The sequence below is a fragment of the Phyllobates terribilis genome, unplaced genomic scaffold (assembly GCF_046119375.1).
Source record: "Phyllobates terribilis strain yellow unplaced genomic scaffold, ASM4611937v1 Scaffold_1__5_contigs__length_1240528914, whole genome shotgun sequence".
Classification (NCBI taxonomy): domain Eukaryota; kingdom Metazoa; phylum Chordata; class Amphibia; order Anura; family Dendrobatidae; genus Phyllobates; species Phyllobates terribilis.
Genome location: NW_027362761.1, coordinates 852801820 through 852829144, shown reverse-complemented (window position 1 = coordinate 852829144; position 27325 = coordinate 852801820). Strand labels below are relative to the sequence as shown.

The 27325-nt window shown below is 46.0% G+C and overlaps 1 protein-coding gene across 1 annotated transcript in view; it reads left to right on the top strand.

Annotated features, from left to right (window-relative positions):
- The window catches only part of MTTP (microsomal triglyceride transfer protein), a 141813-nt gene that overhangs the window by 82414 nt on the left and 32074 nt on the right, over positions 1–27325 (top strand). Inside the window, exons 6-14 of the mRNA XM_073638547.1 lie at positions 302–441; positions 4346–4496; positions 4597–4754; positions 6022–6190; positions 16236–16343; positions 16557–16769; positions 17181–17392; positions 18544–18641; positions 19024–19145. Of these exons, the coding sequence (XP_073494648.1) occupies positions 302–441; positions 4346–4496; positions 4597–4754; positions 6022–6190; positions 16236–16343; positions 16557–16769; positions 17181–17392; positions 18544–18641; positions 19024–19145 (1371 nt within the window). The remainder of the gene's footprint in view (positions 1–301; positions 442–4345; positions 4497–4596; positions 4755–6021; positions 6191–16235; positions 16344–16556; positions 16770–17180; positions 17393–18543; positions 18642–19023; positions 19146–27325) is intronic.

Sequence of the window (27325 nt, the reverse complement as noted above, 5' to 3'; positions counted from 1 at the left end):
ATTTTGTTTATGGTAAAGTTAATTTATCCAATTACTTTTGAGCCCTTGAAATAATGAGGCTTTGCAGAAAAATGGTTGCAATTCCTAAATGTTTCACAGGATATTTTTATTCAACTCCTTTAATTAAACCTGAAAGTCTACGTTTCTCATTTGCTTAATTTTAAATAAATAATAGTGGCATGCAGAGCCCAAATCATGAAGATTCGGTCACTGTCCAAATATTTCTGGACCTAACTGCATGCATTCGACATTCATATACATTTGTTGTGGTCTGAAAGCTAATAGCATGTTTATTGTACAGGTCCTGGGCATCTCCAACAAGGAAACATCTAGTACAATTTACCAAATTGAAGATGACAATATAAAGTCTGTGCTGGCAGAAGAAAATCATGTTCTGATGCTCAATGTATATGAAAACATTGCAGCAAAAGTTATTTGTAGGTAAGTCTCTGCTGTCTAAGTCTTTGTTACCAAGAATAAAGAGTAAACCATACTAAACACAAACATAAACTCAAACTGCAAGGCATGGTGGATCTATCACACAAGGGCCGCAAGCGGTGACCGACAGACCCCATTAAATTATAATAGGTTCAGTTGGGTTTTGTCACTGTGTTTATTGCAAAAAAATTCGGAATGCGACTTTATTCCTCCGATAATTTCTTTAAAGGGAACCGGTTAGAAATGTTACACTCCCAAACCATTAAAATGAGTATGTAGTCCTTTAAAAGATAAATCGGTTGATCTCTTTATGAACCCCAAAGCTGCAAGAAATCATGTTTTGAAGTTGTGTCTGGAAGTGCACTAGGCTGTGACGATTCACTTCTAGTTTCTCAACTTCACACTGTATTCATCACCTAGCAGCCCTCTACCATGGCTGATTGACAAGTCATTTGTTCTGGTACACGACCACTGATCAGCCAGCAGAGAGTGCTGCTAGATATGGAATGCATTATGATGTTGAGAAGCTGTAAGTGCATCATCATGCCCCAGCGCACTTCTAGACCCAACTTCAAAACAAGATTTCTTATTGCTAGATTACTACTTTGGGCTCAGTCATAAAGGGATCAACTGGCTTATTCTTTAGAGCACTAAACAATCATATAAATGATTTTGTGGAGGGGGATTTAAAATTTCTAACAGGTTCCCTATAAAGGACCCTTCCAGCATTGCTGGTGTTTTTGTCTCCCACAAGAGAAAACATTTTTGCAATAGGGCATACAGCAAGAATAAAAGCTAATACCCTACCAGGTCTAAACTGTCTCCAGCAAAGCTCCTCTGTTGGCTTTGTCTCCTGCCATCAAATTTGGCACCTTTTAGAATGCAGCAATAGCCAACTGACATTTTTTTTCTTTTATATTTTTTAAAGGGAACCTGTCACCAGGTTTGCCCCATATAGTAAGGCCAGAACCTTTCAGCCCTGATATACAGCATTCTAATATGCTGTATATATGCCCCCAATCCGGCCTGTAAGACAAGAAAAAGGCATTTTATAATAGTCACCTACGGGGTGGTCAGGTCCAATGAGCATCTCTGTCTTTATCCATTGCCTCCTCTCTTCTTGCGATGCCGTCCTTCTTGCTTCGTGTGGATGAGGCATCCTATGTCTCCACACAGTGTCCCCAGCATTGCGCTTCAGCGCAAGCGTACTTCTCAGCCCTGACCAGGGCAGAGTAAAGTACCACAGTGCGCATGTGCCGGTGCTCTTTGACCTTTCCTGGCGCATGCGCACTGTAGTACTTTACTCTGCCCTCGTCAGGGCAAAGAGAAAAACACCTGTGAAGGAGCGCGATGCTGGGGGCACTGTGTGGATAACGTAGAACACTTCATCCACATGAAGCACGGAAGGACGGCATCACAAGAAGAGAGGAGGCACCAGACCAAGACAGCGACGCCCATCGGATCCAACCACCCCGTAGGTATTATAAAAGGTATCTTTCTTGTTTTGCAGGCAAGATTGGGGTCATATATACATAACAGTATATCAAGGCTGAGAGGTACTGGCCTTACCTCATATGGGACAAACCTGGTGACAGATTCCCTTTAAATTCTGTACATGCAGTATTTATGGAGAGCACATTTTTGGTATACATGTATACTAGCCATAAGGTGATGTAGGAAAATAAAAGAGCATGTTTTCAGCAGGTCTAAAGTTGTACCAAATTCATTATGCCATATGCAAAACTTTGATATGCATTGCAGCATTTTTACATTTAGTTGTCATTGCTTATTATTTTACATCTTTTGCTCTTATATATACAGTTATATGAAAAAGTTTGGGCACCCCTATTAATCTTAAGCTTAATGTTTTATAAAAATTGGTGTTTTTGCAACAGCTATTTCATTTTGATATATGTAAGAACTGTTGGACATAGTAATGTTTCTGCCTTGAAATGAGGTTTATTGTACTAACAGAAAATGTGCAATCTGCATTCAAACAAAATTTGACAGGTGCATAAGTATGGGCACCTCACCAGAAAAGTGACATTAATATTTAGCAGATCCCCCTTTTGCAAAAATAACAGCCTCTAGTCGCTTCCTGTAGCTTTTAATGATTTCCTGGATCCTGGATGAAGGTATTTTTGACCATTCCTCTTTACAAAACAATTCCAGTTCAGTTAAGTTTGATGGTCGCCGAGCATGGACAGCCCTCTTCAAATGATCCCACAGATGTTCAATGATATTCAGGTCTGGGGACTGGGATGGCCATTCCAGAACATTGTAATTGTTCCTCTGCATGAATGCCTGAGTAGATTTGGGCGGCGTTTTGGATCATTGTCTTGCTGAAAGATCCATCCCCTGCGTAACTTCAACTTTGTCACTGATTCTTGAACATTATTGTCAAGAATCTGCTGATACTGAGTGGAATCCATGCGTCCCTCAACTTTAACAAGATTCCCGATGCCGGCATTGGCCACACAGCCCCAAAGCATGATGGAACCTCCACCAAATTTTACTGTGGGTAGCAAGTGTTTTTCTTGGAATGCTGTGTTTTTTTGCCGCCATGCATAACGCCTTTTTGTATGACCAAACAACTCAATCTTGGATTCATCAGTCCACAGGACCTTCTTCCAAAAAGAAATTGGCTTCTCCAAATGTGCTTTTGCATACCTCAGCCGACTCTGTTTGTGGCGTGCTTGCAGAAACGGCTTCTTTCGCATCACTCTCCCATACAGCTTCTCCTTGTGCAAAGTGCGTTGTATAGTTGACCGATGCACAGTGACACCATCTGCAGCAAGCTGATGCTGCAGCTCTCTGGAGGTGGTCTGAGGATTGTCCTTGACTGATCTCAGCATTCTTCTTCTCTGCCTTTCTGATGTTTTTCTTGGCCTGCCACTTCTGGCCTTAACAAGAACTGTCCCTGTGTTCTTCCATTTCCTTACTATGTTCCTCACAGTGGAAACTGACAGGTTAAATCGCTGAGACAGCTTTTTGTATCCATTCCCTGAACAACTATGTTGAATAATCTTTGTTTTCAGATCATTTGACAGTTGTTTTGAGGAGCCCATGATGCCACTCTTCAGAGGAGATTCAAACAGGAGAACAACTTGCAAGTGGCCACTTTAAGTAGCTTTTCTCATGATTGCATACACCTGGCTATGAAGTTCAAAGCTCAATGAGGTTACAAAACCCAAAAAAGTGCTTTAGTAAGTCAGTAAAAAGTAGGTAGGAGTATTTAAAACAAGAAAATGATAAGGGTGCCTATACTTATGCACCTGTCAAATTTTGTTTGAATGCAGATTGCACATTTTCTGTTAGTACAATAAACCTCATTTCAAGGCAGAAAAATTACTGTGTCCAACAGTTATTACATATATCAAACTGAAATAGCTGTTGCAAAAACACCAATTTTTATAAAACATTAAGCTTAAGATTATTAGGGGTGCCCAAACTTTTTCATATAACTGTATTTACAACACTGCATGGTTATCCATTTTGCATTACCCTACCTACAACTGCTGTTATTAGTTTTAGTATATTGGTTGTGATATATCTATTTTGCTGCTTTTGCGCACCTAGTTGACTCTTTGAGTCTGGTATTTTGAACTTTCTATTTAAAAAGTATTTTTTTTACTTTTGTATTGCTGTGTCCTACACATTTTCTCTATAGGTATTTTTCTATGTTTTTTGAACATAGGACTTTGTACCCATCTGTAGGATATTGCTATTGGATTGGTCTATTTTTATACTGTAAATACCCTAGCAAATTTCATAGGTTCGTGACCGATGTTCTTTACACATAATAAAGTGTTGGTTCTCTTTCACTTGTCTACAATCTTGTGATGACAGCGTACAATATAGTTTATTTGAGTTACTTCTGCAAAGTCTCATTTCTTTACTCATGTAGACAAAAGCTAGAGATAAAATCCAATGAAGCCGGCCCTAAAGAAGTTGCTGGAAAGCAACTGTCCAACGTGGTAAAATCAGTAGATCCTAAATATGTAGCCACTCAATTAGTGGCCGATCCAGTAAAATCAGAGTGTAAAAGCTGCCCCCTGGTGAGTAAAATACATATATATTTTTTAAGCCTTATTTAACATAAAACAAACTTATTTTTGGTAAATAATTTTGATGATTTACTAAAGATATGTATTTTAGCTATTGCAGCAATGGAAGATTATTCGTAAGGACCTGGAACCTGAAAATCTTTCAAAAACCAGTGCGGCACGTAGCTTTTTGATACTGATTCAGAGTCTTCGAAGTGCTAGAAAGTCAGACATTGTGGCACTTCTCAAGTCAGAGAAAGAAGATGTTCTGTGAGTAATAGTATAGTATACAGACTACAGTCCTGTGGTTATGAGTGCAGGCCTCTTTTTAATCACATGGTTATGATTCCAGATTAAATACTAAATATGTGGGAAACTTGCATATAAAGGATGGGACAAAGTTTACTTCAAGCTACAGATAGACTTGAAATATTTTGAAGATCAACCATGTTGATAGCTTTTTGGCCAGCAGCTATTTCATCGCCTCTCCCAAAACTGTAAAATGACTCCTGTGTTTTCTTTGAAAAAGCCGCTGCCAGACATTTATGGCAGTGGCTTATTTTTTAGAAGATAAAAGGACTGGCAGTCCCAAAATCAGACATGCTGGATTTTTACAGTATTTTCCTTGACAATCATCTGTCGAAAGCCCCCCATACACTTTAGACTGTTGACCAAACCCATTGATATCAGCCAGTTAAGCCATGGTTAGTCTAGTATGTTTAGGGGCCTTTAGATCTCTTACTTTGACAGCCCAATCCAACACATAGAATTACAAGGCTATTCAGTAGGCTAATAAATCTATAGCTCTTATTATCTACGGGAATGAAGGAATGATGATGAGGTCACATATCTTTGGACAATCATGACTTGTTAGAAGGGTCACAATAAGCCGATCACCAAGTGTACACGCTCGTTGGATCTTCTTCAATCAGATGGTATTTGTGAGGAAACCTGGCCGCAAGTGTTGCATTCCCAATGGCACCAACCACCTGAGAAATGAATCATTACTCAATGTCCTTTTATATCCTTGAACTATCTGTGCACTGCAGAACAAGACAAGTCCTCCAGAAAAGCTTTTTGAAACTGCTCTCCATTGTGGTGAAGTAATAAGAATCCTGAAATTAGATTTTGAATAGAGTATACAAAATTTGTTTTCTAAACTGAATAAACTGCCCATAAAGCAGAACACTAGACTCAAATTAATTAAAGGGATTTCCCATGATTTTATTATTGATAAGCTATTCTTAGAATAGATCATTAACATTAGGTTAGATCAGATCCTACTCCCAGCACCCCCAGCTATCTAATTGAAGGAGCAAACATACTGTACGGTGAGTGTGGTCATCTCTTTATTGTTTATAACTGCGATGAAATATGAGGCTGTGTTAAGGTTCCTTGCATGTTCCAGGCATGTTGACATTTCCACCCAAATATCACACTGTGCTTTTTATGTGCATTGTATTTAATTTAATCATATTTGTATAATAATATTTTAGTGAAATTATATTCTTATGCTATGACTATGCTCTGCCAACAGCCCTCAGCTGGTTGATGCCGTAACGTTTGCTCAAACACCTGATACTCTAGAGGCCCTCTTGGAGTTTTTGGACTTTAGCAATGGAAGTAGACCTTTGTTACAAGAGAGGTTTTTATATGCCTGTGGCCTTGCCTCACATCCAAATGAAAGCATGCTGCGAGCTCTACTTGTAAGTTTACTTAATTCTTACAGTGTACAATATCTAGGACAAAGTTAGAAGACCTCTAATCATTTTCGTGGCATCTTATGAGATAAACGTCATCAGTTAGCACCAGCAATGTAGCTTTGAGCAGTGCAATAGTTAAAGTTTTACCAAAGCCCAAGTTCCAGAGGGTTTCCTTAACTGTCATTGGAGAGGACAAAAGTACTAAGAGTTGACCATGAAAGTTGTGCTTTGTAAAGCTTCAAGCTTAAAGGGGTTGTCCAGTACTTTTAAAAATATGCCAATGTGTTTTAATGATAAATAGAAGCTTCTTTCTAATTACCTCCTGATGCTGTTTCTGCCTGTGAGCGGCGCTATCACTGGCCGCTCGCAGGCAGCACATGACCCCCGGCTGCAGCCAGTTCTGAGATCCGCTGACATCCCGACAAGTCCAGGCTGCAGCCGAGGGTCCCTCTTCCACGTTTCACCGGTGGCTGCAGGGTTGTGGGCGGGGTTACCCCGCGCGTCATACCTGGCATCCACCGCACGCTCTCCCTGTCCCCATTCATTGGGAAAGCGCGCCGTGGATGCTGGGTGTGATGCGGGGAATAACCCTGCCCACAACCCAGCAGCCACCGCGGGGACCCCAGCGCTGAGTCACGCCTCGCTTGACGTGACGTCAGGGGGGGGTCACCGATAGCGCCACTCACAGGCAGAAACAGCAGCGGGAGGTAATTAGAAAGAAGCTTCTATTTATCATTACAACACATTGTCATATTTTTAAAAGTACTGGACAACCCTTTTAATGTACCAGTCCAGATTTTATTCATCCCTTTGTTAGGGATCACGTACGTATGTGTAGTGCATGTAGTTATATACTCTCGGGTTGGTGCCTTCATCTGTTTTAAGTCTTGCTCTGGTCACTCTGGCATCTCATAACGGATTTTGTAACCTGCCGGATCACTGTGTGTTCCGGATGTCACTTTACTCATCACAAATCCATGGTACTAAAAACATGGCTACAGAGCCTCGTCCTGAACTCCATAGACTTGCATTGGGAAGATTTTTAAAAAAGCGACTTCCACTTCAAACAGCAACTGCTGTGTGTGATTTGGCAGGTCACAACTGAGGTCACGTGATGTCAGAGTGGGCCTGAAACTGGGTGAAGACATGTATTATACTTACGTGATCACTGACAAAGGGATAAAGAAAAAAAATGATGGAGTGGTGATTTCAGTAGGAACTGTGCTTTCAACAAACTTTGCATAAATCAATACTGCAGACAAATATAAAAATCTTTGCAGTACATCTTATCAGAGAAATATGCTGCTTTCTCCACTTATGAGCCATTTCTTTCCCATTCCCCTTCCTCCTGAACTTATCATCAAAAGATCAAATACATTTTGGCTGCCAACAGTGCAGTGTCGGGTCACACAGCCTTACACTGTATGAAGAGGGGAGGAGGAGTGATGAGCAGAATTATAAACAGGTAGAGGAAGTGTGGCACCCCAGGGGTCTGGTTTCCACAGTAATAGCAGTATTACGTCTGTGAGCAGGTGGGAGGTCTCCTGGGCAGGAATCCTAAGCATGCCACACCTCCTGCCCAGTCCTGAGAGGGGAAGAACTTCCCCTACATAAACTGGGGCTGAGGCAGGGTTAGAGAGAGGAGTTCCAGACGGAGACGGAGTCTGGTCTGGACACGCAGAAACAGGGACAGATAGACATCAGGAGTTCTGTAGGAGCCAAGGAGAAGCGCCAGGGGCTGGAGCTGTGCAGAGCTCGCCCTGGGAGAAGGAACTAAAACCGGACACAGGAGTCCGAGGCTGTGGGGACTAAGATATACCCAGCAGCAGAATCCATCCGGCAGGGGATTCCAGGTCCTCTGGCCATAAAAGCCCGGAGGCTCAGTCACAACGAAGGGACCAGCACCGCCATCCCAGAGCGGAGGCTAACAGGAGGCCCCAGGTCACCAGCCATACGGGTGAGCACCACACGGTATACCCAGGGACGTGGGCTACTTGTAACCGCCGAAAGCAGGGTAGCCAGGAAGGGTACAGACTAACGGGAAGGCCTACAACTCCACCTGGCCAGGGGAACTCCGGCTTACTCGCAGACTAACCAGGCCCCAACTACTAGCCAGTACTCCCGGGGGAATTTGCCTTGTACCATCAGTAAAGGCCCTGAACTGTACCCTCGCGTTTCCGTGCTTCCTTGTCGCACCATTAGTGCTGGGACATCCACACCATCACTCCCAACATCAACCTCATCCTCTGCCCTGAGGCCATACCCCTCCCGTTGGGGGTTATACAATCCACGCTGCACATCCATACCACCGGCCTCAGCGGACTGCCCTGCAGCGGCGGCTTCATAGCCGCATTCAACGGGTGGCGTAGTCGGACACTAATACCATCATACCAATAACCGCCACTTAGTTTGACCACCCTGGGCGCGGACCGGGTCACCGCCACACGAAGACTACTACCCCCATCGGATCCGGCTCCGGGTATCCCCCGCGCGCCGCACTACAGCACTGGCCCAGGGGGTGAGTCAACTTTGGCGTAGTCGGCAGGATTACGTGCCCGCAACCGCCGGGTACTGCGTGCCTGAAAAAGAGACTTTTATACTTACCTGTGGTGAAGTTTCCCGCCATCCGGAGCCGATTCCCGCCATCCGGAGCCGATTCCCGCCATCAGACGCCATCTTGGACCGTTTCCCGCCGTCTTCTGCCTTCTTCCCGCCATCCGCAGCTGCTTCCCGCCTTCGGACGCCATCTTCGGGACGCCGCACGGGAAGAAGAGGGGCGTGGACTCCGAAAGCCCGCGAGAACTGAAGCCCCGCCTCACGTCCGGACGTTGCGTAAGGTCCTGGAAGGAGCCCAGCAGACGCCGACGTCACAGGAGTGCGACGGAAGGTCCTCAACCCTGACGATCCACTGCGGAGCCGCGGCCTACGGAAGAGGATCATCGCAAGGTAGGCCACGGTCCACTAGGGGGGGAGGAGGATGTCGGATACGGAGGAGAGCTTCACCGCCACAACCGCCGCCAGCGCCACCGCTGCTGCGGTCATGCCTTTCACCATGCCCTATATCCCGGGGGCAGCCTGGCTACCCCAGTACTCAGGGGAGTCACATACCCTAAATGACTTCAGAGAAAGGCTGGATAGCCTCTTCCAGGTGTATCCCCTCACGGAGGCGCAAAAAGTGAGCATCCTGGTGGCCCAATTAATCGGGGCAGCCCAAAGGGAGGTAAAGTCCTGGCCACCTGGGAGGAAGAGAACTGTCAGAGACATACTAACCCGGCTGAAAGACACATTTGACACCCGCACCTCAGCCGAAATAAAACTAAGATTTTATGGGTGCAAACAACGGGCACATGAGAGTATAAGAGACTATGCTCTAAACCTACAAGAGGCCCTGAGAGCCATTAAGCAGGCAGACCCTGACAGCGTGGGAAATGAAGACAAGCTGTTGACCGAACAATTTATTGAGGGTCTACTGTGCAATGCCCACCGAACCCAGTTGCGGGCAATGGCCTTACAGGACCCTGACCTGGACTTTGCGCAGTTCAAGGACAGAGCCATCCGAGTGCTCCGAGAACCGGCACCAGGTGGCGCTGTGACCCACAGGCGCCCTGCTATCACTTATCACCAGGAGACGGCGCCCTTGTCAGCAGGGCCTGTGGGAGCTGATGCGCAGGCTTTAAACAATGACCCAGCTACAGACCTGCACCATCAGGTCCAAGAGCTAACTAAAAGCGTTGCCGCGCTAACCCGAACTGTGCAGTCTTTACAGGTTTCCACTGCAGGGAAGATCGAGCTGGCATCCGGACCGGAGGACATCCCATGGCGCCGACCAAGGAGGACCCCACCGGCCAGAGGAAGACCCAGCGATCGATACAACGAGGACGGACGACCTATTTGCCGCCGCTGCAATCAACCCGGACATGTGGCAAGGTACTGTCATTTAAACGGGCACAACCTGGGGTAGAGGGCCAACCCCCAGGCACAAGACCATCAGGCCCATCAAACTGGTGTGATAAATACGTGGGAGGACGTCCAGTCTTGCCTGTAGTACTGGATGGCATTCCTATGAGTGCCCTACTTGACACCGGGTCACAGGTCACCACCATCCCGTACGTGCTCTTCAAGCAGTACTGGAATGATTCGGACATAACCCGCTACCCAGACGACGACCTGAGTATCATCGCCAGCAATGGTCAGCCCGTGCCGCAGGTGGGATTCAAGGAGGTGACCATTAAAATCGGTAAAGTCGAACTGGCGGCACAAGGACTGATTATAGTGGACATAGACCGTCATGAGAGTCACCCTAGAATCACCCTGGGAACCAATGTAATTGAAAATTGTCTTGCAGAGGTGATTCTCATTTTACAGCAGGTTGCCAAGAACGCCAGTTCCGGCCAGCAGCGTGTGCTCCAAAAAGAGATCCGGGCACTGATGAAGCGGCAACAGGTGGAACTATCTGGTGGTGAGATAGGTAGCGTGAGAATGTGTGACCCGTTCCCTATTGCCATGCCCCCAAAAAGTGAGATGATGATTTGGTGCCGGGCAGCTATTGGTCTAAGAGGTAGAGACTACCAAGCAATGGTAGAACCCGTCTACTCAGACAGTAGGCCCACCATTTTGACAGCACGGGGGGTGGTCGATGTACGCCATGGGAGGGTGCCCGTTCGCATCATAAATATCGGTGAGAGAGAAGTACACCTGCCCCGGTATGCCACGGTAGCTAAATTGTTCACCATAAACCAGAATTCTGTACAGGCCGTGGAACCCTTGCCTCCATCTCAACCAGAGGAAGGTAACGGCTCTAAGAAACCAGTGGGGGACTGGTGTCAGCAACTACATCTGGGTACCGACTCCACTCCCTCACACCAGAAACAAGGAGTCTATCGGGTGGTTCAAGAGTACGAGAGAGTGTTTAGTAAACACCCGTTAGACTTCGGGCGAGTAAAGGGGGTAGAACACCACATCCCCACGGGAGACCATCCTCCCATAAAGGAGAGATACCGACCCGTACCCCCTGCACACTACCCCAGCCTCCTTCATGTCTCTAAGCATCCCCTTGGCGTGTTGGTAATCAGGGACAGCTGTAGCCCCTGGGCAGCTCCACTAGTCTTAGTGAAAAAGAAGGACAACACTATGAGAATGTGTGTAGACTACAGGAAGGTCAACCGTATCACACACAAAGATGCGTACCCGTTACCAAGGATAGAAGAGTCCTTAGCTGCATTAAAATCTGCTAACTTCTTCTCTACTTTGGATCTCACTAGCGGGTACTGGCAGGTTCCTGTAGCAGAGGCAGACCGGGAGAAGACCGCATTCACCACCCCGATGGGTCTCAGCGAATTTAACTGCATGCCGTTCGGGCTCTGCAACGCACCAGGAACCTTCCAACGGTTGATGGAATGCTGTCTGGGACACCGGAACTTCGAGACGGTCCTGTTATACCTGGACGATGTCATCGTCTATTCCAAGACCTACGAGGACCACCTGAAACACCTGGCAGAAGTGTTCGAAGCTCTGGCCAACTACGGCCTAAAGGTGAAACCCTCCAAGTGTCACCTCCTGAAACCAAAGGTGCAATACCTGGGACACGTGGTGAGTGCTGACGGAGTGGCTCCTGACCCTGATAAGATCACCGTGATTAAGGACTGGCCAAGACCCTCCAGCATAAAGGAAGTGCGGCAGTTCCTCGGGTTGGTAGGCTACTACCGAAGATTCATTCCCGGTTTCACCAAAATGGCAGCCCCTATGCAGGACCTCCTGATAGGTCAATCTCGAAAAGCCAAAAACCAGAAGCCGCCCTTCAGGTGGGAAAAGCTGGAAGAGGAGTCCTTTTGCCAGCTGAAGATGGCCCTCCAGGGGGATGAAATCCTGGCATATCCAGACTACAGCCAGCCCTTTATCCTCCACACGGACGCAAGTAACATCGGGCTAGGAGCCGTGCTGTCCCAGATCCAGCAAGGAAAAGAACGGGTAATCGCTTACGCTAGCCGAAAGCTACGACCCACCGAGAGGAACCCTGAGAATTATAGCTCATTCAAGCTGGAGTTCCTGGCAGTAGTGTGGGCAGTGACCGAACGTTTCAAGCATTACCTTGCCTCCTCCAAATTCATCGTGTACACGGATAACAACCCGTTGACACACCTGGACACTGCAAGGCTCGGTGCTCTGGAACAGAGATGGATGGCTCGCCTGTCCAACTTTGAATTCACCATCAAATACGGGGCAGGACAGACCCCTACCTGGTTACGGCTCCCTGTTCTTTGGTGAAATGGACACCCTTATTGCTTCCCGGTTACGGACACGCCATGACCATCTCATGTATTTAATTGTTATTGTTTATACCCTGTTATGTTTAGTCCGGGAGTAATAAATTTCACTAGGGGGGAATGTGGCACCCCAGGGGTCTGGTTTCCACAGTAATAGCAGTATTACGTCTGTGAGCAGGTGAGAGGTCTCCTGGGCAGGAATCCTAAGCATGCCACACCTCCTGCCCAGTCCTGGGAGGGGAAGAACTTCCCCTACATAAACTGGGGCTGAGGCAGGGTTAGAGAGAGGAGTTCCAGACAGAGACGGAGTCTGGTCTGGACACGCAGAAACAGGGACAGATAGATATCAGGAGTTCTGTAGGAGCCAAGGAGAAGCGCCAGGGGCTGGAGCTGTGCAGAGCTCGCCCTGGGAGAAGGAACTAAAACCGGACACAGGAGTCCGAGGCTGTGGGGACTAAGATATACCCAGCAGCAGAATCCATCCGGCAGGGGATTCCAGGTCCTCTGGCCATAAAAGCCCGGAGGCTCAGTCACAACGAAGGGACCAGCACCGCCATCCCAGAGCGGAGGCTAACAGGAGGCCCCAGGTCACCAGCCATACGGGTGAGCACCACACGGTAAACCCAGGGACGTGGGCTACTTGTAACCGCCGAAAGCAGGGTAGCCAGGAAGGGTACAGACTAACGGGAAGGCCTACAACTCCACCTGGCCAGGGGAACTCCAGCTTACTCGCAGACTAACCAGGCCCCAACTACTAGCCAGTACTCCCGGGGGAATTTGCCTTGTACCATCAGTAAAGGCCCTGAACTGTACCCTCGCGTTTCCGTGCTTCCTTGTTGCACCATTAGTGCTGGGACATCCACACCATCACTCCCAACATCAACCTCATCCTCTGCCCTGAGGCCATACCCCTCCCGTTGGGGGTTATACAATCCACGCTGCACATCCGTACCACCGGCCTCAGCGGACTGCCCTGCAGCGGCGGCTTCATAGCCGCATTCAACGGGTGGCGTAGTCGGACACTAATACCATCATACCAATAACCGCCACTTAGTTTGACCACCCTGGGCGCGGACCGGGTCACCGCCACACGAAGACTACCACCCCCATCGGATCCGGCTCCGGGTATCCCCCGCGCGCCGCACTACAGCACTGGCCCAGGAGGTGAGTCAGAAGACACAGAAAGTCTTTTCCCTCACCTCAGAGCTAGATTCTTATCTGCCCTTCTTCATGCTACTGTTGTTTTCATCTGTACTAACTACAGAATGGATAGCAAGAATCCCTCATGTCTGTGTGCCTGATGTGTATTGGAAACATCATAGCATCTATTCTCCACCTGTCTGTAGAGGGGAGAATTGGTGAAAACGCAGGATACAAGATGTATACTGGCCAGAGATAGTGTTATTCCTCATGGACACACACATGACAGCTTATTCTGGAAAGTTACTTGAAAGAACAGTTATTCTTTAACCTCTGATTAGCACAACAATTGCAATAATAATGTACTTTAATTTATATTCTAATTGTATATATTATAATAAAAAACTGATTTTAAATCCATCTGGTTGATAATAGATTACAGTGCTAAAAATGCATTTAAAGACGACATTTCACTGTGTTTTTAATTTAAACTAAGTGCCTCCTCCAATTGCCATTGTTCCACTTCCAACTCTATCTTTCTATGTTTCTATGTATTTCTTTGTTTTTTTTTCTATTCCACTTGAAAAGGATCATAACTATGTAACAAAGTTTTCCCTTCAACTGACTAAGCGTATACCAGAGAACATCTCTGTGGGCATTGGTTTTTTCTCCTCTATGATGCTGGCCAATTCAATAACAGTCATGTCATTGAGGAGGTAAAAGAAAACGCACAAAGTGAAGGACACAGCTGCAGTCTGGCTCATCGTGTTCTCCTGAGACAAGATTGTCCCTTTTTGCTATTGGAGTGCCGCATCACAGGAGAGCAGCAGTACTAGAGAGCCAGAGTGCCAGACCCAATTGTGTTACGGGGGATGCATTGCTGCTCTCCTGTGCTCTGGCACTCCAATAGCAAAAAAGGACACAGTGAAAACTGAGTTCTCAGTGTGTCCACATGACACAGATCTTGTTTCAGGAGAAGGTGCTGAGCCAGGCTGCAGCTGTTGCCTTCTCTGTTGGCATCTGCTTTTTTTCTTCTATGACGTAGCCACGTTTTAATTTTCCTGCATCAAAGGAGAAAAAGCAAACACTCACAGAAAAGTTGGTTGAAGAGAAAATTTGTACCATTATTACCGGAGATCATAACTTTGGAATGAAGGGGCACAGAAAAAAAAAGAAAATATGTTCCAAAGTCAGTCTAACAGCAGCAATTGGTAAGAGACACTCAGATTAAAGAAGCACTCCCATCAAAACTTGTATCCTGTTTATATATTGCAATCATCATATTATATGGCACTCTGTACTTACAATTGCTCATTTTGCCTTTCTACCCAGCTAATTCTTCTATTTTCTCTGCTCTATGTAGAAACAGGAAGTCTCTTGTCCCTGTATTTATCATTCCCCTCTTCAACTTCTGACCTAGCTGCTCCCTCCCCCCCCGCCATATACTTTTGGAGTGACTTATGACTCATACAGAGAAAATTGATCTCCTGTTTCTACATAGAGCTTAGAACGAAGAAATCAGCTAGTAAGTTTTGAATCACATGATGTCATAGACTTAATGGTATAGTGAGAAATTAGCTGGGTAGGAAGACAAAATGAGCAATTGTAAGTACTGTGGCTAATGGTCATGTAGTCAATGGGAGGTATGTGCCACAGAGATGGCCGGAGTGTTTCTCTAGTGCATGTAGCACTAAGAGGATTGTTTGGTGCACCTGCGACCGGGTTACGGGTAGCTGAGAGAGTTGGGCGGGTCTAGCTGCCCAAATACCTCACCTCTAGATGTGGTTAACAGCCTATATAATGGAGGCTGTTTGGCACATGTGCTGTGTTTGGAGGGAGAAGGCCTCCAGACTGAGCTGTGTGCTGGATACGTACCAACTTGTGTGACCACAGGTCCGGTTTACCAGAGACTTTACTGAAAGGACTGTTTTTTTTTTTGCTTTTGCCTGCCCTAAAGGCTGTTTGTTTGCATTTTGCTTTTGACGGTTTATGAAGCCAATAGACAGCTATGGACATTTAAAAGAACATGCCTCCTGTTTGCCTCTCATCACAACTGAGTGAGTACAATCCCTACAGCACACACTGCCATATAATATCATGATGGCAATATTGTCGGAGTGCTTCACTAAATTAAAAAAATCCAGTGAAAGGTCCTCTTCATCTTTTCCTTGTTACTTTAACATCCTTTAGATCACATTGGCTTTTTTATTTAATGTTAAACAGGTGCACATACCATAGACACAGATGTTTCAGAAGCCTTGGTGCTCGTGGAGATAGGGACTTAATTTTAGTTGAACCAACCCGCTTTTGGATTTCAGCAGTGTTAATACCAGTTCATTATCCCTTCTATCCACATACACTTACACATTAGCAAACAAAGGAATTCGCCCCAGCCAACTTCTTTTTATAATGGCAGACAATAAGGATAGGTTAACAACCTCCTGTTTCTTGTGTGCTGAGATGGGATGTGGTGCCAGCGATCACAAAGAAAAGGCGTTGCCTTTATGGCATGTTAGCTTTTCCTTTCCTTACATGATATTCTTTGTTGTATGCTTAATTTCAAATAATACTTATTTATACTTGCTTAGAGAATGTTTTCTGCTTGTTCCCACTTTTTAATTGCTCCTTTTTATATAACATTGCAGGACAAGTACAAAGGAAAAATAGCAAATGATGAGATTAGAGAAACTGTGGTTATAATTATTGGTGCCCTCATCAAGAAACTTCACCAGGCTACAGGTTCAGAATTACCGGTAAATGTTGTCTTACATTGTGTACAGGTATTTCGGTGGGTGCTTGTGCTTTGGTGGGGACTGGATTTAACAGGTAGATACTACATTGAGTGATGGTGTTCATGCTGCCTTACATGTATCAGGTGTGAGGTGAGGAGTGAGGACAGCTATAAAATTAAAATGAGTTAACATGTCGGAAGCGTGAATTTGTCATCCGCATTGTTTGCTTTACAGGCAGTTTTGGAAGCCAAGAAGTTAATCTTGGATGGGTTACAAAAGGCGGGCAAACCCTGTGATGTTAAGATGTATCTTCTAGCCCTGAAAAATGCCAATCTGCCAGAAGGAATTCCATTGCTGTTAAAATATTCAGAATCTGGGGAGGGTCCTGTCAGCAGCATTGCTATCAGCGCTCTCCAGAAATATCATATCTCCTTCATCACCGACGAGGTAAATTCACGCAGAGACCTTCAAACTCCACTACTACACAGCAGTGTATGTGTATTTCTATTTTTTAATAACATGAAAGATCTGAAGACTGAATAATCTATGAAGTCTTCCAGTTTAAGCCACGTGCACCTTTGAGGCTACGTTCACACATGCGTTTGCACATTCTATTTTTCTACTGTATAATCAGATCAGTTGCATAACCCATGCAAATGTAAGCAGAGGAACCCCATTAATTATTATGGGATTCATTTGTGTTCCATTTCCAGAAAATAGGAAAAAACAAGAATACTTAGCGCACAAGAATACTTAGTTTGATATAGACAAATTATACATAAACGGTAAAGTGCTGAATTTAAAATTAATCTATTTCATTTTCATGTTTTTACAAAATTTTTTTTTATATTCTACAAGGTAAAAAAGGTCATGAACAGAATTTACCACCAGTGTTATAAAATACATGAGAAAACGGTGAGAACGTCAGCCGCAGATATTATACTGAACAGCCAGCCTACATACATGGAGGTTAAAAATCTGCTTCTTTCTATTGGCGAGCTCCCGCTAGAGATGAACAAGTATATGCTGTCGGTTTTTCAAGACATTCTTCAATTTGAGATGCCAGCCAGGTACATGAATCTATGAATTTACAGCTAGGAATGCTATTATGGGGATTAATGGATGGGAGCATAGGGCAAGATACATGCAGAGCAGAACCTAATTGCCACAGGTGTCTCAGAGTTGACAGACAGTCGCCCTGCAGTGGGTTGCAGGAGATCTCTACGTTTGGCATTGCAGGCAGCTTCTTAGATTAGAGGCTGTCTTTAGGACCGAGCGGCTACCTCTCTCTTGCTAATTAGCTCTCTGGCCTGGGTGTATATATACCTGGTGTATCTGATAGGGAGTCGCCGGCTATATCCATTTCTACTTGTGAAGCTTAGCAGAAGCAGTACTTCGTCCTCTCTGGAGCTTGAGGCCATAATAATAATAAATAATAATCTTTATTTTTATATAGCGCCAACATATTCCACAGCGCTTTACATACATTATCATGGCTGTCCCCATTGAGGCTCACAATCTACATTCCCTATCAGTATGTCTTTGGAGTGTGGGAGGAAACCGGAGAACCCGGAGGAAACCCACGCAAACACGGGGAGAACATACAAACTCCTTACAGATGTTGTCCTTGGTGGGATTTGAACCCAGGACCCCAGCGCTGCAAGGCTGCAGTGCTAACCACTGAGTTACCGTGCTGCCATGTGCTTATTTGGCATTCATTTAAAGCTAAGCCATTTCCCCTGTTTTGTCCACCCTTGTTGTCTATAAAGTTTAGTGGAGGTTGACTAGTGCTCATCTCCTTCCATCCCTAGCTGTAGCCATATGCCAGGGAGAGTAGGGCGAGGCACACATGCGGCGATTGCTGAGGAGGCAATATAGGGACGATAGGGGAGACAGGGTGACTCTAGACCAGACTAGGAGGTTTCCACTGCCCCCTTTCCCTAGTGTCTGGGCTCCCTTTCCCTTTTCCCTCTGTGTTGCACTTAGTCTTTCCCACACCTGACGTGACACTAATGCCTCCCAATTTTTACGTAATTACGTACAGCAGTATAATGTTTGTTTTAAATTTTTTTTATATGTGAAAAAGAACAACAATAATTTTGGATGCCTTTAAAATGGAGTAATACTTTCATAAAGTTACTCATTATGAGATGCACAAGGATCTATAATTTTACATACTGTTTGCTGCCACTAACTTGTATATGTCCTTTCTGTTCTTTAGTAAGCTCATTCGGCAAGTGTTGAAGGATATGAAGGTTCATAACTATGATCGCTTTTCAAAGCCTGGAACCTCATCTGCTTATTCAGGATATGTGACCCGTATGTTGCACATTCTCTGTTCTCCTATCCCTTTCTATCTTTAATCATCTCAAGGATAAACATAAGCTTATAGTATAGTCTGTATAGGATGTAGGGTATCTAAAAAGCACAAATTAAGTTACATGAAGCTATCAGTTGTTAATGAAGCCAGTTAGTATGTCTATCGTAGCTATAGTAAGGCAACCCCTCCTTCTAATAAACTCAATATTACATATATTGATAAGATATTAATATATATCCTGATCATGAAGTATAAAGCAATGCTCTTAGGTCCCTCATGAGGACCTAAGTATGATATGCGGTGGTCCAGAAGAAGTCACAGTAATTGCTATGATTTGTGATTTGCATGTATTTCCTAGTAATGAATGGTCTCCTCCATTAGGTGGACCTGAATCATCAACGACATATAGTCTTGATATTCTATACTCTGGATCTGGCATTCTGAGAAGAAGTAACATTGATACCTTTGTCTACTCCAAAAACACTGAGCTGCATGCCATTCAGGTAATCAGATATATATCCAACTTAATTATCCAAGCAGCCTGCAACGTACCCTTGCTGGACTTGTCCTCTAGGCCTTGCTATGTGCACTGAGAACTTCCGGCAAGATCTGTTGCCTGACATGTTGTATTTCACGGCAAATTAGCAGCTCAACAGCTGCCTATTTCTGAAATCCACCTAGTAAAATGCATGTATGTTATTCTCCAAGGAGAAGGCAAAATGTTTACTTACAATACTCATGTCATACAGGGTTTCTGTCCGGACTATCCTTGTTTCTGAATTTGGGTTATTACCGAAAAGTCTTAAATTGTATTATGTTTTGCAGGCTTTATCAAGAGTGTCTAACAAATGACACTGCTTGACCTGAGAGAGGACTTCTAACTAGTGTTGAGCGAGCACTAAAATGCTCGGGTGCTCGAAGCTCGGGCCGAGTTCACCGTGATACACGGGTGCTCGACCCGAGCAATGAGCCCAATGTTAGTCTATGGGAGACCCGAGCATTTTTGCGGCGACACCCCCGGCAGTCTGTAGAAAGCCTAAAAAGTGCCAAAAACGATAGTGACAGTGCTCAAGTGACATGGGGACAGCATGGAGATCGCCCCAGGAAGCATTTCTGACCCCCAGGTCACTGCTGTCAACAACGTGGTCAGAGGTATTAAGCCACTTTTACAGGCTCACAATAAAACATTCAAAAACGTAACTGAAACTGTTTTCCTGTGAAATATGTTAAGGAACATCCTTTCCAGGGTAAAGACTTGTGTATAAGGTAAAATAAATAACCAAAAACAAAAATACTCCTCCACACCTTGGGCTATGTTCACAAGTAGCATTTTTTATGCGTTTTTGCACTTTTGTATTGCATTCACCGGGAAATGTCATTTTGACATTTTACAACCTTATCTGGCGATGTGCTGTGTGACACATGCATACAGTGCTGAAAAGACATGGGAACAGCATGGGGAAGACCCCTCGAAGCATCTCTGACACCCAGGTCACTGCCTAAAAGTGTGCCCATCAGAAGTGATCCTTGCCGCATCAGAAGATGTCGACTTGCAACTATCCCCGTGCAAGTCCTTGTCCCAGGGCAGTGTTCAATTGTACCTCCCCCATTCCTTGCAATGCAAGTGCAAGTATGCAGCCTGCCACCCACCCACCCCCAGGCTGCAATACCCTACTGCTTGCTTGCTTGCACTTGAAATTGGGCCTTTTAGGCATGTGGAGGCGGAATCTGGCCACCACGTCATGGCTGCGTCGGCGGCCTGGTATCCATACTCAGTCCCCAGCTGCCCGGCGGCCGGGTGTCCACGCTTGTTCCCCAGCCGCCAGGGGGCGGCCAAGTGTCCATACTCGGTCCCCAGCTGCCCCGCGGCCGGGTGCCCACACACGGTCCTTAGCCACCTGGGGGCGGCCGGGTGTCCATAAACGGTCCCCAGCCGCCCATATTTGAAGGACAGCCTAACCACAAACACGTGGACAAGTGAATGTGGCCAGGGATGGTCCATCTGACTGACGCCTTCACACTGGGTTAATATTGTGGAAGCCGGGACACAGTTGGACACTGGGATGCAACACGTCCTCCAGACATAGAGGATTGCGGGTCCTGGGTCAATCAGACTTCAACACAAAGTTCAGAAGGTAGACAGCAGCAGTGGTCGGCCTCCTACACAACGAGTAAATTATTCATCATCATGAGGCCATCCATCTCCTTAGCTTTCTGTTCCTTGGAATACAAGCGCATGTATGTAGTAGCGGCTAGGCCTGAGGTGGTCAGCGTTTTGGCGCATATCCTACCTCCTCCGAGGATTTCTGGATGTTTTCCTGCTACTATCCCAGTTCTATGACTCCCGTTAAAACAAAGCTTCAGGTGATGAATGATGGATGAGGTCGTGGCAAAAGAGAAAGAGCAGGAGGAACAGGGACCATTCACATCAATATCAGGCCAGTCAACCACACATGTCTTGTAGGATATGTTTCTGTACCAAAAGGACCGGTTCGGCTACACAGTTATAGGGCATACAGTGAGTGCAATGCCTACCAAAAATTTCGAGGCACTTCAATGCCCCTTGGAAGTGACATGGAGGTCAGAGGGCCTTAACTTAACAATTTTTTCCATTTATAGCAACTGGGTCTCCTGTACACTGTTGGCCTAAGCAGTGAATGGAAAGCTTTCCAAAAATTATGAGGAACTGCAATGCCCCTTGAAACAGACGTGGATTACAGCGTACTAAAAACCTTCTACCCATTATTGGGGAGTGGGTCTCCCTTAGTGTTCGCCTATGCATTGAAAAGCAAAGGCTGACTAAAATTAGGAGGAAATGCAATGCCCGTTGGAAGAGTCGTGGAGGTTAGAGTTAATTAAAAACAACATTTCAATGCCCCTTGGAAGAGCTGTGGAGTTCAGAGTGGTTTAACAAGACGCTTTTAATGCCCCTTGGAAGAGACGTGGAGGTCAGAGTGGTTTAACAAGACGGTTTTAATGCTCCTGGGAAGAGTGGTGGTGGTCACAGTAGCTTAACAAGACGGTTTTAATGCCCCTTGGAAGAGACGTGGAGGTCGCAGTAGCTTAACAAGACGGTTTTAATCCCCCTTGGAAGAGACGTGGAGGTCAGAGTGGTTTAACAAGACGGTTTTAATGCCCCTTGGAAGAGACGTGGAGGTCAGAGTAGCTTAACAAGACGGTTTTAATGCCCCTTGGAAGAGTGGTGGAGGTCACAGTAGCTTAATAAGATGGTTTTAATGCCCCTTGGAAGAGACGTGGAGGTCAGAGTAGCTTAACAAGATGGTTTTAATGCCCCTTGGAAGACTGGTGGAGGTCACAGTAGCTTAACAAGACAGTTTTAATGCCCCTTGGAAGAGTGGTGGAGGTCGCAGTAGCTTAACAAGACGGTTTTAATGCCCCTTACAAGAGCCATGCAGTACAGCATATTAAAAACATTATTCTCATTATTGGGGAGTGGGTCTCCCATAGTCTTTGCCTATGCCTTCCAAGCAAAAGCTGCCAAAAATTAGGACGGAGGAACTTGCAATGCTGGCAACACGGACCACGGTCACCCTGGTGGTATAGTGGTGGTGGAGGCTGAGGATAAGTAGAAGAGCAAAAAACAGCTGAAATGAGGACGCGTATACCCATGTGTGGGTGTGAAGCGGTGCATGGGAATACACCTCCCGAAATAACACAGTGGATTTGACTTTATGTTACTCTGCTGTCATTTGGTGGTGATGAGAAGTCTGGCCCAATCCAGCCCTTGTTCATTTTGATAAGGGTCAGCTTGTCAGCATTGTCAGTTGACAGGCGAGTGCGCTTATCAGTTATAATTCCCCCAGCGGCACTAAAAACACGCTCCGATAACACGCTAGCGGCAGGGCAGGCCAGGACCTCCAAGGCATACAGAGCGAGTTCATTCCAAGTGTCCAGCTTGGATACCCAATAATTAAAAGGCACAGAGGAATCACGGAGGACGCTGGTACGGTCGACAAGGTACTCCCTCACCATCTTTTGATACTTTCCACTCCTTGTGAGAGTACCCCGCGCCTCAGGGCCTGTAAGCTGGGCGGGTCTCAGAAAACTGTCTCAGAATGTTGACAGTGTTCCCCTGCCTCTGCTGGATTAGAGTTGCGTCTCTCTCGCCTGTACACCTTGGTTGGTCAACGAACTGTGACCTCTGCTGCTAGCGTGTTCAGATGGGAATTTTCTTAACAGTTCTGCAGCAAGAGTCTTGTACTGCCACATTTTTGTAGACCTCTCCACCTCAGGAATAAGAGAGTGAAAGTTCTCCTTGTAGCGGGGGTCTAAAAGTGTCACCAACCAGTAATGACTGTCACCCAACATTTTGACAACGCGAGGGTCACGGTTAAGGCAACGTAACATAAAGTCAGCCATGCGTGCCAGACTGGTAACGGGCAAGACTTCCATGTCCTCACCAAGATGACGACTGATCATGCTCTCCTCCTCCTCCTCCCCCCTGTCCTCAGGCCACCCACGCTGAACCGACGGTATGTCAGTTGTCCAGGTACTACCGTCTACAGCGCATGATACCAGCTCCTGTTCTTCCTCCTCCTCCTCTCCCTCATTGTCCCCCAATGCACGTTGGGATGAGATGAGGCTGGGCTGTGTGTAATCGCCCATTATGGCTTCTTGATCCATCTAATCATACTCTGGCTGCAATGCGTCCTCTTTAATTCAATGCATTGAACGTTGCAAAAGACAGACAAGTGGGATGCTGACGATAATGATGGCATCATCGCCACTCACCATCTTGGTGGACTCCTCAAAGTTTGTCAGGATGGTACATATGTCAGACATCCAGGTCCACTCCTGAGGTCTTATGTGTGGAGTCTGACCGGAATATCGACGGCTTTGTTGCAGCTGGTACTCCACAACTGCTCTCATCTACTCACAAATCCTTTGCAACATGTGGAGGGTAGAGTTCCAACGTGTGGGGACATCACGCACCAGTCGGTGTGACGGAAGCTTCAAACGCTGCTGCAACACAGCAAGGGAGGCGGAAGCTGTAGCCGACTTCCGAAAATGAGCTGACAGGCGGCGTACTTTGACGAGCAGATCTGGCAACTTGGGGTACAATTTAAGAAACCGCTGAACCACGAGGTTAAGCACATGAGCCAGGCATAGTACGTGTGTGATCTCGCCTCGCCTCAGAGGAGTCACCATGTTACGTCCATTGTCACACACGACCATGCCTGGATGTAGGTTCAGCGGTCTCAGCCACAGATCTGCCTGCTCTTTCACAGCTGTCCACAACTCACAAGCAGTGTGAGGTTTATCACCTAAGCTTATGAGTTTCAGCACAGCCTGTTGCCGCTTGGCTGAGGCAGTACTGCAGTGCTTCCAGCTTGTAACTGATGTGGTGATATCTGAGATGGAGGCTGAACATGAGGAGGATGATGCGCAGGAGCTGTACACTGTGGGGGCTACTCTAACTGACATAGGGCCCGCAGTCCTCGGTGCGGGGAGGATGTGTTCCGTCCCAAGGTCCGACTGGGTCCCAGCTTCCACTATGTTTACCCAGTGTGCCGTCAAGGAGATGTACCGTCCCTGGCCACAAGCACTTGTCCACGTGTCCGTTGTCAGGTGGACTCTCCCAGTAACTGCATTGTTGAGGGCACGGCAGATGTTTTGGGACACGTGCTTGTGTAGTGCGGGGATGGCACACCAGGCAAAATAGTGTCAGCTGCGGACCGAGTACCGTGGGACGGCCACCGCCATAAGATTGCGGAAGGATTCCGTCTCCACCAGCCTAAAAGGCAGCATTTCCAACGCAAGCAGTCGTGAAATGTGCGAATTTAGGACTGTGGCCTGTGGGGTGTTGACTGCGAATTTGCGCTTTCGTTCAAAGCTCTGGGATATGGACAATTGAACAATGCGGTGTGACGTGGACGTGGACGTTGATGCTGTTTCTTGAGAAACTGCCATAACAAGTGAAGACTGAGAAGAGGGGGAATCTTTGCATGCAGTATGGACAGGGGATTGCCTTGCACACACAACAGGGGGTTCTATTACACGCACAACAGCGGAAGAAGCAGTGGTGACACCCGCTGACACTGGTCGTGGACCCTGGGGTTCGCCCCACAAAGTCGGGTGCTTTGCTGACATGTGCCTGATCATGCTGGTGGTGGTCAGGCTGGTAGTTTTGTCACCCCTGCTGATGCTGGCATGGCAGGTGGTACAAATGGCCTTTTTGGGGTTATCAGCAGAGTCTTTAAAAAAATTCCAGACTCTGGAAGACCTACCGGTTGTACTGGCAACGTCCCTCATGTTGGTGTTACGGGGAACTGTTGCCCGCCTTCTGTGTGCGGCCACCACACTGCTTCTTCCTGCCTGTTGGGGTACTCTGCCTCCCTCCCCCTGTGTGCTGCTGGCCTCGCTCTGCGTGTCCTCCTGCCACGTTGGGTCAGTTACTAGATCATCCACCACCTCCTCCGCTTCCAATTGCGCACCACGATCCTCCTCCTCACTTCGTGGCAATTGTGTCTTGTCATCCTCCACCTCTTGTGACAAATTGCCAGCGTCGACTTCCTCTGGCCGTGGCTGTTCAAATATTTAGGCATCGCTACATGGGATCTCCTCTTCCACCACTTCAAGCGGAGCAGACAAGGGGCACAGACATGGAAATGGACCAGTGAACAGCTCTTCAGAGTGTCCAAGTGTGGGATCAGTTGCTGTCTGACGACACTCGGCATGGTGGGAGGAAGGAGCATCAGGGTGAGGAGGAGTATGCGGTCGAGACTCAAGGCTACTAAAACTTGACCGTGTGGAAGACAGACCGGAGGTGGTGGTGCCCAGGTAACTGGAAGTATTATCTGCTATCCAATTAATAACCTGTTCACACTGATCAGTTCGCAATACTGGTGTTGTATTGTGCTTCCCTAGTAATTCGGTCAAGAAGTGGGAGCGAGAAGATGTGGCTGTTGGCTGTGGCACATTTTCACCTTGGCCACGGCTCCGTCCTCTACACGCACCATCACCAGAACGTCCAGTTCCACATCCCTTGCCACGCGCCTTGCCCATTGTAAATGAAGTAAAATAGCTTACATTTGCACTATCAATGGAAAAAGGGTAGTAAAAAGGAGATTAGAACCGTGGAAGAGGAAAACCACAGTTCTATTTCTCTGGCCTACACCAGAATCTTTTAAACAGATATATTTGTGTCTGAACACTGAGCGAGACACTCAATTTTTTTATTTTTTATGTAAAAAAGGCAAAAAGGTGGATAATACAGAGATTTGAACTGTGGAACTGCAAAACCACAGTTCTAGTTATCTGGCCTACACCAGAATCTTTTAAACAGGTATATTTGTGTCTGAACAGTCAGGGAGACACTATTACAGTTTTTTTTACGGAAAAAATGCCAAAAGCAGGATAATACAGAGATTTGAACCGTGGAACTGCAAAACCACAGTTCTAGTTATCTGGCCTACACCAGACTCTTTTAAACAGACACCAATATATCTGTTTAAAAAAGTCTGGTGTAGGCCAGACTCTTTTAAACAGACACCAATATATCTGTTTAAAAGAGTCTGGCCTACACCAGACTCTTTTAAACAGATATATTGGTGTCTGAACAGTCAGGGAGACACTATTACTGTTTTTTTTACAGAAAAAATGCCAAAAGCAGGATATTAGAGATTTGACCCGTGGAACTGCAAAAACACAGTTCTAGTTATCTGGCCTACACCAAACTATTTTAAACAGATATATTGGTGTCTGAACAGTCAGGGAGACACTATTACTGTTTTTTTTTACGGAAAAAATGCCAAAAGCAGGATAATACCGAGATTTGACCCGTGGAACTGCAAAACCACAGTTCTAGTTATCTGGCCTACACCAGACTCTTTTAAACAGATATATTTGTGTCTGAACAGTCAGGGAGACACTATTACTGTTTTTTTTTACGGAAAAAATGCCAAAAGCAGGATAATACAGAGATTTGACCCGTGGAACTGCAAAACCACAGTTCTAGTTATCTGGCCTACACCAGACTCTTTTAAACAGATATATTGGTGTCTGAACAGTTTATTTTTACGGAAAAAATGCCAAAAGCAGGATAATACAGAGATTTGACCCGTGGAAATGCAAAACCACAGTTCTAGTTATCTGGCCTACACCAGACTCTTTTAAACAGATATATTGATGTCTGAACAGTTTATTTTTACGGAAAAAATGCCAAAAGCAGGATAATACAGAGATTTGACCCGTGGAACTGCAAAACCACAGTTCTAGTTATCTGGCCTACACCGGACTCTTTTAAACAGATATATTTGTGTCTGATCAGTCAGGGAGACACTATTACTGGTTTTTTTTACGGAAAAAATGCCAAAAGCAGGATACAGAGATTTAAAACGTGGAACTGCAAAACCACAGTTCTAGTTATCTGGCCTACACCAGACTCTTTTAAACAGTTATATTGGTGTCTGAACAGTCACAGACACACTCAATTTTTTTTTTTTTTTTGGGGGGGGATACCAAAAGGTTAATAAGACACGTATTTGTACAGTCTGACTGAGAAAAAAAAAATACAGGATTTAGATGAAAAAAAAAGGATTTTTCCTGGCCCCTGAGACCGGGGGATAGGTCTAGCAATTTGACCAGCAGGAGCACACAGGACTGTAATACAGCATTTGCTGGTATAACCACTGCGTCTCCTATACAACCTGCCTGCCTGCCT